Source organism: Pseudophryne corroboree, chromosome 2 (genome assembly GCF_028390025.1).
Source record: "Pseudophryne corroboree isolate aPseCor3 chromosome 2, aPseCor3.hap2, whole genome shotgun sequence".
Classification (NCBI taxonomy): Eukaryota; Metazoa; Chordata; class Amphibia; order Anura; family Myobatrachidae; genus Pseudophryne; species Pseudophryne corroboree.
Window position 1 is genome coordinate 196,130,737 of NC_086445.1, and position 14,810 is coordinate 196,145,546.

Genomic DNA, 14,810 nt, shown 5'->3' on the forward strand with positions numbered 1-14,810 from the left:
TCTTGGGACTGAGTTTCGTAAAATGTTGCGATTGTGTTTGTGTGTGTGTGTGTGTGTATGTATATATATATATATATATATGTAGAATGGTGATCAAAAGAGCACTAACCGAAATATGTTTTGATGATTGTTTGAATTAAACCCCTTTACTTTTAGCTTTCTAGATTCTTGATATATCCATATGATATTGTAAAATTCTAACAATATTTTTTTTTAGAACCTGTACTGGTTGTGTTCTTGTCAAAAGAAGCTGCTTTTTAGAAAAAAAGTTTTAAAAAAATTTTATATCAAAAAGAGATTGAGTAAATACACCTAAAGAAGAGTGCATTGGGACCATTTCTATACTTTTTGTTTATATATATATACTATATTGAACTAATCTGCATCTATCTCTCCACTGTCCCTATCTGCCCCAAGCCCTCCCTCCTCTCTCCCCCTAGTCCCTATCCATCCCTTAACTCACTCTCCACCACCAAGTCCTTATCAGCCCCTACTCCCCACTCTCCCAGTACGTATGCAGCAAGTGTGAAACAGTGAGATCAGTATTATTAATATTAGCAGCAGCACCAGCAGGGTAGGAGGCTGTAACATCTCCCTGCAGTATCACTTTCACTTTTAGCTGTGAGTCATTTGGTTATTGCGGCCTATAGTAGCCTCCGGCGCACGTAACAGAGGTGAGGATCAGCCTTAGCGTTTTATTATATGGGATAGTACAAAGGGCCTGATTCCGATTTGTATACAAAGTCGATGTTCACACAACTGAGCAATCATCAGTAGTCTGCGCATGAGCTGCGATCGCACTGCACACATGCCAAGGTACCTTTGGGACTGATGCCACTTGCAGTGAGAATTTAAGCATAGAATGATTGACAGGAAGCGTGTCACGGACATTGTTGGGGTGTGTTTCTGCCTTCAGCTGCGATCATATATGTAGAGAAACCAGGGCCGTAACTACGTGTGTGCCAAGGGGGCTTGGCACACAGCGCAGTTGCCCTGAGGGCGCAACGGCCAGCGGCATGTAATGAGTCAAATTGACTCATTACATGCCGCCTCTGCTGTGTGCGCCGCCGCGCTGTGGAGGGGAAGACAGAAGCGCCGAGCAGCGGAGAGAAGGAGGAGGAGGGAGGGGGAGCAGGGAGCCGCAGCAGCGCTATTTGATTGGTAGTAAGCGCCACTGCAGCATCCCCCTCTCCTTCTGTATTGGCTGCCCGGCGCTGCTATGGATGCTGGGATGCGGTTCCTTCATCCCAGCATCCACAGCAGCGCCAGGCAGCCAATACAGAAGAAGAGGGGGATGCTGCAGCGGCGCTTACTACCAATCAAATAGCGCTGCTGCGGCTCCCTGCTCCCCCTCCCTCCTCTTCCTTCTCATCTCACTGCCTGCACCGAGGGAGCTGCCAGCACGAGGAGCCTGTCAGGTAAGTATCTCTCTCTCTCTCTCTCTCTCTCTCTCTCTCTTTTAGGGGGACACCGTCTGCCATAATGTGTAAAAAGGGGTCCTGGCTGCCGCATTGTGTAAAAAGGAGTCCTGGCTGCCGCATTGTGTAAAAAGGGGGACTGGCTGCCGCAATGTGTAAAAAGGGGTCCTGGCTGCCGCATTGTGTAAAAAGGGGTCCTGGCTGCCGCATTGTGTAAAAAGGGGGCCTGGCTGCCGCAATGTGTAAAAAGGGGGACTGGCTCCCGTAATGTGTAAAAAGGGGGCCTGGCTGCCGCAATGTGTATAAAGGGGTACACCGTCTGCCGTAATGTGTATAAACGGGGACGCTGTCTGCTGTAATGTGTAAAAAGGGGGACTGTCTGCTGTAATGTGTCAAAAGGGGGACGCTGTCTGCTGTAATGTATAAAAGGGGCTCTACCTGGTGTAGTGGCGCTACTGTGCAGCGTAATTTGAATAATGTAGACTACTGTGCACCGTAGTATGAATTGCTATTATGTTGTGGCCACGCCCCTTCCCCATGAAGCCACGCCCCTCTAATTTTTTCGCGCCCCTACGGCGCGCACTGCCCCTGTCTTACATGGGGGGGGGGGGGGCGCCACTGTCGTTTCTTGCACACAGCGCTAAAATGCCTAGTTACGGCACTGAGAGAAACAAGGCACCAACATTGCTGTCATGGCCAGTCTGTGTGACCATAGACTCACTCGGGAGTTGATGTTCCTCGTTTCTGCATCAATGCTTTGTATGTGTACGCAGTTGCTGAGGCTCCGGTGAGCGTCTCTATCCTTTTCTGGGAGGCTGCTTCACTTACCATGGTTAGCAAGTCCATAGCCTGAAATATCGCAAATGCATTGGCTTTTGTGTACAAATCGGAATCAGGCACAAAGATCCTAAAGACAAGAAAAGGCTATTCCTCCTCTTTTGTAGAATTATGTTATGTTAAAAGAAAGGTTAATATAAAATGTAAGTTTTTAAAGAAGTTAAATACAATTTATATAATAATAATAATAATAATAATAATAATAATAATAATAATGGTAAAAATAATAATAATAATAATAATAATAATAAGCATTCTTTTGTGTTTTAAGCATAACTAATCCATAACTTGATAAGCTTTTGGTTTTCCCTCTTGAATGCAGCAACATCTCGGACCAGTGCACAAAGACAAAACAGAGATAGTGAAAAGTCTTACTGGCTATTACCTGACATTTGTGGATGTAATGGAATTTCGGGTAAGTATTGATTGGTTTACATGGATAGCTTTATTGTATTACACAACAGATCCAATGAAAGTTAAAATAACAAAGGCTGCGCTAACCTCAAATATATGATCATTTACTTTGGTACCAACTTTGAGTTATATTTCATAATGTAAACATATTTCTCTGATTTCAGTCTATATGACACAGCCTGTATTAATAGCCACATTTTAGGATATTATTGTCAACCTGTGGCAGTCAGGTTGCCATAGCAATGGCAGATGAAACTCTATATTTGTGAACTGTAACAAATTTGGCACAGCAAATGCAAACAGAAGAGAGCTATAGCTAATATCAAGAAAATGAAACGCTATACAGAATATTTATTAACACACGGCAGACTTAAGCCAGGTACACACTACACAAGTATAATTGTATGACAGGCCTAATAATTTTATAGTGTGTCAGATCAGGTAGTAGATCTGATGACCTACACAGTCAATCTCGTTCCTGACCTCTCGTTCTTGTTGAAGACATCTGAAGACACCACACACTGAGCTAAAAATTGCTCAGTGTGTACAGGATCTGATAATCGCTTTGTCAGGTCTGAGCGTTTATTGGATCTAGTTCCCCTACATGGTCCATCAATCACAGGTAATTATGCAGTATTCTTCCACTCAGGCATATGTGGGTGATACTAGAACATTTATATCAAACATTACACCAATCCACATACTACGTGAAGCACAAAGACATGTAACCTCTAGTTGTAGTGAAGAGGGTGAATGTTCCACATTATGTGTAAAACACATTCAAAGAGATATATTTAGATATTGTGAGTTTCCATTTGGAGTGTAGCAAGAACTTTGTGGGCCCCTTAGCAACATTTTGAAGGGCCCCTTGTCCCAATACTTCTAAAGAGACACCTCTCCACAGCAGTTGTTATTTAGTGTCCCATAACAGTGCCCTACAGTAGTTCATTTTCTAATCTATAGTAGTGCCTTAGTTAATGTTTTCCCCATAGTAGTGTACTAGTTTATTTTATGAACATTAGGAGTGCTCTAGTTCATATTAGATCACATTTTTAGGGCTGCCAATTCATATTATGCAACACAGTACCCACATTTCACATTATGCCATACAGAGTCCCCAGTTGATATTACTCCACATTACAGTGCCTCCAGTTTATATTATGCCTCAGTACAGTGTACCCACTTTCTATTATGCTACACTATAGTGCAGACCTGTGCAAAGTACGGCCCGTAGGCCACATACGGCCCTTTGGCAATCCCTGTCCAGCCCGCGTATTTATTCCAGTCACACGGCCCCCCCCCCTTAATCTCACACACACGGCACCCGCGGCTCTCTGCCCACAGGCTTCCTGCACCACACACTGTGCTGTATCGCTAGGTTACAAAGACCTTGCAATGCAGCTTAGCAATTGAGGCCCAGTGACTGCCCGCAAGTCGCAAGCTACAGAGCCGCAGTGCACGGGCAGTCACTGCCGGCGGTCCCCGTCCCCTGGGTCCCTAGCAGCCAGCGTCTGATGACGTGTATCCCGCTGGAGACGGCTTTGCCCTGTCACTTCCTGCTTAAACTTTGGGTGCTTTAGAGATCCCGTCAGACCGGCATCCAGGGTGAGTCTTGCAGCAATGGGACAGCAACCCGTCATACAGTGCACATTACAAGCCAATAGCAGAAAAAAATGACAAGGTTTGTGCTTTTATTATTTCTCTGACGTCCTAGTGGATGCTGGGAACTCCGTAAGGACCATGGGGAATAGACGGGCTCCGCAGGAGACTGGGCACTCTAAAAGAAAGATTAGGTACTATCTGGTGTGCACTGGCTCCTCCCTCTATGCCCCTCCTCCAGACCTCAGTTAGAATCTGTGCCCGGCCAGAGCTGTATGCACCTAGTGGGCTCTCCTGAGCTGGCTAGAAAGAAAGTATTTGTTAGGTTTTTTATTTTCAGTGAGATCTGCTGGCAACAGGCTCACTGCTACGTGCAACTGAGGGGAGAGAAGCAAACCTACCTGCGTGCAGCTAGCTTGTGCTTCTTAGGCTACTGGACACCATTAGCTCCAGAAGGTTCGAACACAGGGCCTGACCTCGATCGTCCGTTCCCGGAGCCGCGCCGCCGTCCCCCTTGCAGAGCCAGAAGACAGAAGAGAAGGAGATGAAATCGGCGGCAGAAGACTCCGGTCTTCATTAAGGTAGCGCACAGCACTGCAGCTGTGCGCCATTGCTCCCACTGCACACCACACACTCCGGTCACTGTAGGGTGCAGGGCGCTGGGGGGGGGGCGCCCTGGGCAGCAATAAGAATACCTTTTGGCAATATATACACATAATACAGTCTGTGACTGTATATGTGTAAAACCCCCGCCAATTTTAGTCAGAAACAGGACAGAAGCCCGCCGCTGAGGGGGCCGGGCCTTCTTCCTCAGCACACCAGCGCCATTTTCTCTTCACAGCTCCGCTGGAAGGAAGCTCCCCAGGCTCTCCCCGGCAGTATCCTGGTACACAAAGGGTGAAAAGAGAGGGGGGGGGCACATAAATTTAGGCGCAAAATTTGTATATACAGCAGCTACTGGGTAAACACTGAGTTGTAGTGTAATCCCTGGGTTATATAGCGCTGGGGTGTGTGCTGGCATACTCTCTCTCTGTCTCTCCAAAGGGCCTTGTGGGGGAACTGTCCTCAAATAGAGCATCCCCTGTGTGTGTGGTGTGTCGGTACGCGTGTGTCGACATGTCTGAGGTAAAAGGCTCCTCTAAGGAGGTGATAGAGCGGTTATGTGTGTGAGAGGGTGTCTCCGTCGACAACGCCGACACCTGTTTGGATATGTGTAAGTGCTAAGGTGAATTTATTGCACAAAAGGTTAGGGAACAGACTGGAAATCTACCCAGGTCTGTCCCTATGTCACAGAGACTTTCAGAGTCTCTCAATGCTCACTATCCATAATAACAAACACTGGTATCGACATGGAGTTTAACTCCACTGTCGACTACGATAATGCAAAGTTACAGCCAAGATGGCTAGAAGGTATTCAATATATGATTATTGAAATAAAAGATGATTTGCATATCACTGATGACTCATCTGTCCCTGACACGAGAGTACACATGTTTAAGGGGAAGAATGCTGAGGTAAATTTCCCTCCTCTTATGAGGAAAAAGAGCGGGAATCTCCAGACAAGAGACGGCAGCTTCCCACAAGAGAATTCTCAGGCTGTATCCTTTCCCCACTAGGGCCAGGATATGTTGAGAATCTTCCCCTGGGGTGTCCTGTTTGCACAGATGGTAGCACTTGCTATTCTCAGGGATCCTGCAGATAGCGTGCACATTATTGTATACTACCCAGACCGGCGATTGTGTCGGCATGGGTTTATAGCGCTGTGGCAGCGTGGACAGGTACCTTATCAGCAGAGAACCCTAGTATGCAATATTAATATATTAAAGATGCTGTCTTAAGTGATAGATATATAGTTATAAAGCATGCCCAAAGAGACATGAGTATACTGGGTCCTAGAGTCAAAGCTATGTCGATCTCTGCTTGACGTGTCCTGTAGAATATGCATTGGACAGATGATGCCGACTTAAGAGGCATATGGAAGGCTGAGGATTGTGTGGAGAAGGGTTCTCGGGCCTGGTCTCCACAGCTATAGCTGGTAATTCTGCTAGTTTGCTTATATTCCTGCACAGCCTAAGAAAGCACGACATTATTAAATGCAGCCTTTCGTATAAAGAAACAAGAAAGTCTGAGGTGCGTCCTTTCTTGTCAGAGCCGGGCAGCTAGTTCCCAGGAACAGAAGTCCTCCCCGGCCCCTACAAAAATCCACCAATGTCGCTGGGGCTCCACAGGCGGAGCTAGGCCCGGTGGGGACACGCCTTCGTAAGTTCAGCCACAAGTGGGTTCACTCCCTGTTCGATCCCTGGGCAATAGATATTGTGTCTCAGGGATACAAGCTGGACTGTGAGAAGATGCCCCCTCACCGACGGCCCTGCGGGCTTCCCCCCAAGAGAGGGAGCCAGTGTTAACTGCAATTCACAAATTGTATCTTTAACAGGTGGTGGTCAAGGGTCCCCTCCTTCAACAAGAGGGTGTTATTATTAGACCATGTTGTAATCCCGAAACCAGACGGTTCGGTCAGACCCATATTGAATTAAAAATCCCTGAACATATACCTGAGAAGGTTCAAGTTCAAGATGGAATCGCTAAGAGCGGTCAGTGCAAGCCTAAAAAGGGGGAGACTTTGTTGTGAATCGGGACATAAGGGATGCATACCTTCAGGTCCCCATTTATCCACCTCATTAGGCGTACCTCAGAATTGCGGTACGGGATTGTCATTACCAATTTCAGATGTTGCCGTTTGGTCTCTCCACGGCCCCGAGAATATTCACCATGGTAATGGCGGATATGATTGTGCTCCTGCGGAAGCAAGGTGTCACTATTATCACATACTTGGACGATCTCCTCATAAAAGCGAGATCAAGAGAGCAGTTGCTGAACAGCGTATCACTTTCTCTGGAAGTGTAACGGCAACACGGCTGGATTCTATATATTCCAAAGTCGCAGTTGGTTCCTACAGCTCATCTGCCTCTCCTAGGCACGATCCTAGACAGAGACCAGAAAAGGGTTTATCTCCCGATAGAGAGAGCTCAGGAGCTCATGACACTGGTCAGGAATCTATTAAAACCAAAACAGGTGTCAGTGCATCACTGCACTCGAGTCCTGGGAAGGATGGTGACATCATACGAGGCCATCCCCTTAGGCAGGTTCCATGCGAGGACCTTCCAATGGGACTTACTGGACAAGTGGTCCGGATCACCTCTTCAGATGCATCGTTTAATCACCCTATCCCCCAGGGCCAGGGTGTCTCTCCTGTGGTGGCTGCAGAGTGCTCACCTTCTCGAGGGCCGCAGATTCGGCATTCAGGACTGGATCCTGGTGACCACGGATGCAAGCCTCCGAGGGTGGGGGGCAGTTACACAGGGAAGAAATTTCCAAGGTCTGTGGTCAAGTCAACTGACTTGCCTTCACATCAATATCCTGGAACTAGGGGCCATATACAACGCCCTAAGTCAAGCGGAGATCCTGCTTCGCGACCAACCGGTTCTGATCCAGTCAGACCGCAGGGGTTCATGTAAACCGCCAAGGCGGAACAAGGAGCAGGGTGGCGAGGGTAGAAGCCACCAGAATTCTTCGATTGGCGGAGAATCAAGTAAGCGCACTGTCAGCAGAGTTCGTTCCGGGAGTGGACATCAGGGAAGCAGACTTCCTCAGCAGGCACGACCTTCACCCGGAAAAGTGGGGACTTCATCAGGAAGTCTTCACGCAGTTTGCAAATTGATGGGAACTGCCTAAGGTGGACTAGATGGCGTCCCACCTCAATAAAAAGCTAAAAAAGGTTTTACGCCGGGTCAAGGGACCCTCAGGTGATAGCTGTGGTCGCACTAGTAACACTGTGGGTGTTCCAGTCGGTCTCTGTATTCCCTCTTCTTCATCTCATACCCAAGGGCTGAGAATTGTAATAAAAGGAGGAGTAAAAACAATATTCTATGCTCCGAATTGGCCAAGAAGGACTCGGTACCCGGAGCTGCAGGAAATGCTCTCAGAGGACTCAGGGCTTCTGCCTCTCAGACAGGACATGTTGCAACAGGGGCCCTGTCTGTTCCAAAATTTACCGCGGCTGCATTTGACGGCATGGCGGTTGAACGCCAGATCCTAGCGGAAAAGGGCATTCCGGATGCAGTTATTCCTACGCTGATAAATGCTAGGAAAGACGTGACAGCAAGACTTTTTCACTGTATATGGCGAAAATAGGTTGCTTGGTGTGAGGCCGGGAAGGCCCTACAGAGGAATTCCAGCGGGGTCGATTCCTACACTTCCTACAGTCAGGAGTGGCTATGGGCCTAAAATTAGGATCCATAAAGGTCAAGATTTCGGCCCTATACATTTTCTCTAATAAATGAACTGGCTTCACTGCCTGAAGTTCAGACGTTGTTCCGGGGGTGCTGCATATTCAGCCTCCTTTTGTGCCATCGGTGGCACCTTGGGATCTTAACGTTGTGTTGGATTTCCTGAAATCCCACTGGTTTGAGCCACTTAAGACCATGGAGCTAAAATATCTCACGTGGAAAGTGGTCATGCTATTGGCCTTAGCTTCGGCTAGGCGTGTGTCAGTATTGGCGGTTTTGTCATGTAAAAACCCTTATCTGATCTTCCATATGGACAGGGCAGAATTGAGGACTCGTCCCCAATTTCTTCCTAGGGTGGTATCATCGTTTCATTTGAACCAGCCTATTGTGGTGCCTGCGGCTACTAGGGACTTGGAGGATTCCAAGTTGCTGGACGTAGTCCGGGCTTTGAAAATTTATGTTTCCAGAACGGCGGGAGTCAGAAAGTCTGACTCGCTGTTTATTCTGTATGCAGCCAACGAGGTTGGCGCTCCTGCTTCGAAGCAGACTATTGTTCGCTGGATCTATAGCACGATTCAGCTGGTTCACTCTGTGGCTGGATTGCCGCATCCAAAATGGTCTAAGCCCATTCCACAAGGAAGGTGGGCTCTTCTTGGGCGGCTGCCCGAGGGGTCTCGGCTTTACAGCTTTGCCGAGCTGCTACTTGGTCGGGGTCAAACAAGTTTGCTAAGTTCTACAAGTCTGATACCCTGGCTGAGGAGGACCTTGAGTTTGCTCATGCGGTGCTGCAGAGTCATCCGCACTCTCCCGCCCGTTTGGGAGCTTTGGTATAATCCCCATGGTCCTTACGGAGTTCCCAACATCCACTAGGACGTCAGAGAAAATAAGAATTTACTCACCGGTAATTCTATTTTTCGTAGTCCGTAGTGGATGCTGGGCGCCCGTCCCAAGTGCGGACTCTCTGCAATACATGTATATAGTTATTGCTTAACTAAAGGGTTATTGTTATGAGCCATCTATTACTGAGGCTCAGTTGTTGTTCATACTGTTAACTGGGTATGGTTATCACAAGTTGTACGGTGTGATTGGTGTGGCTGGTATGAGTCTTACCCTGGATTCCAAATCCTTTCCTTGTTGTGTCAGCTCTTCCGGGCACAGTTTCCTTAACTGAGGTCTGGAGGAGGGGCATAGAGGGAGGAGCCAGTGCACACCAGATAGTACCTAATCTTTCTTTTAGAGTGCCCAGTCTCCTGCGGAGCCCGTCTATTCCCCATGGTCCTTACGGAGTTCCCAGCATCCACTACGGACTACGAGAAATAGAATTACCGGTGAGTAAATTCTTATTATATTGAGCATAATTAAATTCAAGTTATCATTGGTTCGGCCCTCCAACACAGTTCAGATTTTTCACGTGGCCCCCTATAGATATTAATTGCCCACCCCTGCTATAGTGCCTCCACTTCATATTGTGCCACATTACAGTGCCCTGGTTCATATTATGTAACACTCTAATGCCCTCCAGTTCATTTTATACCACACTAGCTGCTCTACCCGTTCTTCACACTGGAGTTTCTGTTTTTTACGGTTGTACGTATAAATGAGTGTTAAAAAGATGGTAAATCTATAGATATGTAAATTTGAGATGTCTTAATGTAAGTAAATATTAATCCATGGTTCTTGGTGTTACACGAGGTGCACCCGTACCAGATATGGTAAAAAGTGATAGGACTATTTTTGTTGTTTATTACAATCTACACACTGGAGGTTTTCGTCCTCTTAGGGGAGGTGTATTAAAATTCTGATTACGTACTTTTCCTATTTCTCACCTGAAGAATACATATGTTAAATTTCAGCTTCCTAACATATCGGGAAGTAAGAGAATTGGTGATGAGTCAGTCAGTGAGTTAGTGAGTGAGTGAGAGACACGGTAAAGAGTGACAGGACCATTTTTGTAGTTTATTAAATTCTACCCACTGGAGGTGCAATCCAAATTTTGATCCGATTGTCCATTTGGGCATTATCACTCACACAACGCAAGCCACGCATCGGTAATGATGTAATTATGTCAACCCCCTTTTCACCCTGTTAGGGGAAGTTTATTTAAATTATAATGACTTTGTTTTCCTATATTGTAGGCCCAAGGCAAAAGTTTGTTAGGAGCCCCTACGTACCACCCAATGGTGAAAAACATATATAATACACGTAACTGTGTCAGGGAAGGTGGGCTCCTCTCAGCTCTGGGCCCCATAGCAGCTGCACTCTCTGCACCTTTTGTAACTACACCCTTGAGTGTAGCAATACTAACATTAAATCAGTATGTGATAGAGAATTGTGTTTGAGTAACATATTAAAATATAGTCTCTGGGCTTTTGGTGTCACCATGAATCACAGAAGGGAAGATTGAGTTGATAATGTATGAATATCATGCATTGCAAACATCCAGTGTGCGCTTGGTCCAGAGCCATGTAACACACCAGTGTTGCAATATGAAGTATAAAGTATCAAAACCTTCCCCCTTCAGTGATGTGACTCAACTTACAACTTCTATTGGTACATTATAGAGTGTACATGGAGAGCAAACTTAGCCGGTGTTCTTCAATATTTCCTTGATCTTGATACACTCTACAGATGTGTCTCCAGTTAACAGGTATACCGTCATAAACAAGATAGAGATGTAAATAATATAGTGAAGTACAGTTTTTAATTAAAATCACACACACATATAGAAAACAATATCAATGATGATAGGCAGTATTCAAATTCAGCAGGGACCGATAGCCAAAAAATAGCAGTGAATAATTACCAAAAAGGTAAGAACTGTGGCCAAACAGTTCTCACAAGCACATTGTTTTTGTCAGAGAATCCTGGACAGTCCCTCAAATCCCGCCTTAGATAGAACAGATACCGCTCACTGCTGCTGCTATCTGGAACTCCTACTGGTGCACTGACGCGTTTCTATCTGAGGTCTTTTTCAAGGTGAGTATGGGACACTATTGGGACATGTTAATGTGTCTTTAAGAGTGAGCACGGAATTGTCTTCTATAGTCTAATAAGCCCTGGGGAAGCGCTCTGTTTCTGAACGTTTGCACCAAAATCTTATTAGTCAGCACTAAGATTTTTATGCCTCACACATATTTGAGAGTTACTGATCATTAGTAGCAGCTATTCTATACTTAGCATATGGATATTAGAGTCACCATCATAGAATTGTTATTTCCTGTTGTGGTTTTTATGTATTAATTACAATAAATTGTTTGCCTTTAGTTTTAAAAACCGAATTGTTTTAGATATTATTGTTTTGAAGTTTCATTTATTGGTACAGTAGTTTCTTGAATTTAGGAATGTATCAGTTTATACACCTGTTCATCTACTAAGAGTAATAAATGATTTATTTTCAGATGTGTGCAAATTAAAAATACAGATGTGGAAACAGAAGTACTATATATACTTTTGCTCATATAGCTAAATCTATGGCAGGCCCTAAGCAAGTACATAGAAGTGTCCATACACATAATGTGGACGGGCAGGAGCAGAAACACAAGGACCACTTGCCTTTGTGTTTTTTGGCTAAGCCATGGTCTCCAGAGAGGTTTGTCTACAGGAGGGAGATGGCTTATGTTGCCCACTCTTCAGTAAAGCAAACTAACTAGCTCTTGGCCAGGACTAATAAACTCAAGGTACGCCAAGGTGGGTTATCCAGAGAGGAGATATCATCTTAGGAGTTTGGGGTTCCTTGACACGGGTGTAGTATGGCTGACCGGCGGTTTCCTGACCGCCGGTCAGCTTACCGACGCCGGGATCCCGGCGGGGAGGGGCGAGTGCAGCAAGCCCCTTGCGGGCTCGCTGCGCTCGCCACGCTGAGGGCTCGCTGCGGTCGCCACGGGTTCTATTCCCACTCTGTGGGTGTCGTGGATACCCACGAGTGGAAATAGTCCCTGTTGGGCGGCATGCCGACCATCGGGATACTGAGCCGGCGGGATGGTGGAGGAGGTCATGTGACTGTCGGTCAGCAGACCGCCGGTCACATGAATACCACCCCCTTGACACAGATGGTTCCAAAAAACAGGACAGATCAACTATTTTAACCATGGCCATGGTTAATGTAATTCATTACTCATGTAATTTTATTTTGATGTTGGCATAGCACTAATTGAATTAGTCTAATTCTTTTTTACTCTTTCCCTGCAGGATCATGTGTATGAGTTGCTGAACACAATTGATGCTTGCCAGTGTTACTTTGATATTGTAAGATCCAGTTTAAATTTGCTATATTTGCTAGAGTGAAAAGATTTTATTATTATTGGGATGATGTATCAATCAGTAAAAATAATGTAGATTATCAAGCAGTGAAAAGAATGAAGAGTGTCAAGCAGTGAAAGAATGTACCAGTGGAGAAGTTGTCCATAACAACCAATCAGTTTTTATTTTGCATTTATAAAGTACAATTTATAAAATGAAGTAGAAGTGGATTGGTTTCTATGGGCAGCTTGTCCACTGGTCCACTTTTCCGCTCTCTACACTGCTTGATACATTAACCCAGTGGTTCCCAAACTTTCTTGAATCACAGTGCCCTAGAGTATCAGCATTTTTTTCATGGCACCCTAGGAGTTTTTTATTGGTACATTTTGGAAAAAGATGAAATTAAGTTAATGGTGCCTAGCTGTCATCCTTAGGGTCAGTTATGTGGTGGTGTACAGTTGTGCTTCTGATTGTCCACATGTTTTATGATTGTCAGTCACCAGCATGGGTTTTGCCTGTCATTGTGACCATAAATAATTTGATTTGGTTCGTGACCACCAACCCGAGGAACCCCTGCAAGATCCTCACTGCACCCCAGGGTGCCTAGACACACAGTTTGGGAACCAGTGAATTAACCCCTAAATTTGTTAATTTACAGATGTGTCTTCCCTCAGCTTTGCCTCTATCCGTGGCAATTGCGAGTCGTTTGCCATGGCACGCACAGCGTATACACCCATGATCCCTAGGATTGCATGGGTGTGTACCCTCCCATGAACTGGTCCCACTCAGGCATGGCGAGTCGCAATTGCGATGTGGCCACATGTGCACCCATTTGCGGGTAAGCTGACGGCGGCGGCATCTGTATTGCAGTGATAGTTGAACCCCAGGAGCCTATGATGTATTAGATATTGTTTATGACTGCTTTTCTACCAAGTGCTAAATAGCTAGAGTTTATCCAATATTCTGACCATACGGCAGATCCCATAGAGAGTAAAAGCCACTGAGACCCATCCCAACAGCATCCATTCCTTAACTGGCAGATGGTGAGATTATCAAATCTTGGAGAGAATGCGGAGAGAGATAAAGTACCGACCAATCAGCTTCTGTAATTTTTCTAGCACAGCCTTTGATAAAATGACAGAAGCTGAATGGTTGGTACATTATCTCTCTCCACTTTCTCTGTCTGCAAGAGTTGATCATTCTCCTCCAGAGTCCTGCAGCCTATGATCTTACGACCAGATCAGGCAGCTGTAATAGGTGAATCTGCCCCTTGTGCCAAACTGGAGGTTGATTTTGTTCTTGCGTTGGGGCAAAGCACTAGACTATGGATAGCTGTAGATTTATTGGCTTTAATCTTTTAGTCAGATAACATTTTACCTTGCACAACTACACAGCATGCACTTCATTTATACAATGAAGCATGAGTCTTCCTGTTAAAAAAAAACCCAACAAAACTTTATAGAACCTCTTACATAAAAATTCAGTTTCTTCTGCGGGGTACACTGGGCTCCACAAGGATAGACATAGGGGTGTAGAGTAGGATCTTGATCCGAAGCACCAACAGGCTCAAAAGCTTTGACCTTCTTCCCAAGATGCATAGCGCCGTCTCCTATATCACTCCGCCTCCGTGCACAGGAGCTCAGTTTGTAGTTGGTGCTTGCAGTGCAAGCATATGACAGGAAGAGCTGCTCACAGCAGCTCTAGAAAAAGCTTTTTCTGAGAAAAAAAGACGACTACAAGGGCTGCAGCAGAGGCACAGATTGTGCTGGATGACATTGCCTGCTGCAGCTCCATCTCTCCTCCAGCGGCGCTGTACACTCCCGTGCCCTGGTTGCTGGGTACCTACAGCAGGAGGCTCCGGTTTTCTTTCAAGTTAGTCACACACGGCTGGGGCTCTCCGGGATCGCGTGGCCGCACTTCGGGAGGAGGTAAGTGGTTCCCGCTCGCGGGACCCGCACTTCATCGTGATCCGGCGCGGCCGGTGGGAGGCGGGCCGCGCGCGCTGGCGGTGGACACT

At 46.1% G+C, this 14,810-nt stretch overlaps 1 protein-coding gene across 1 annotated transcript in view; it reads left to right on the plus strand.

Moving 5' to 3' along the window:
• The window catches only part of NCKAP1L (NCK associated protein 1 like), a 616,762-nt gene that overhangs the window by 35,138 nt on the left and 566,814 nt on the right, over positions 1-14,810 (plus strand). Inside the window, exons 3-4 of the mRNA XM_063952202.1 lie at positions 2,578-2,670; positions 12,743-12,799. Of these exons, the coding sequence (XP_063808272.1) occupies positions 2,578-2,670; positions 12,743-12,799 (150 nt within the window). The remainder of the gene's footprint in view (positions 1-2,577; positions 2,671-12,742; positions 12,800-14,810) is intronic.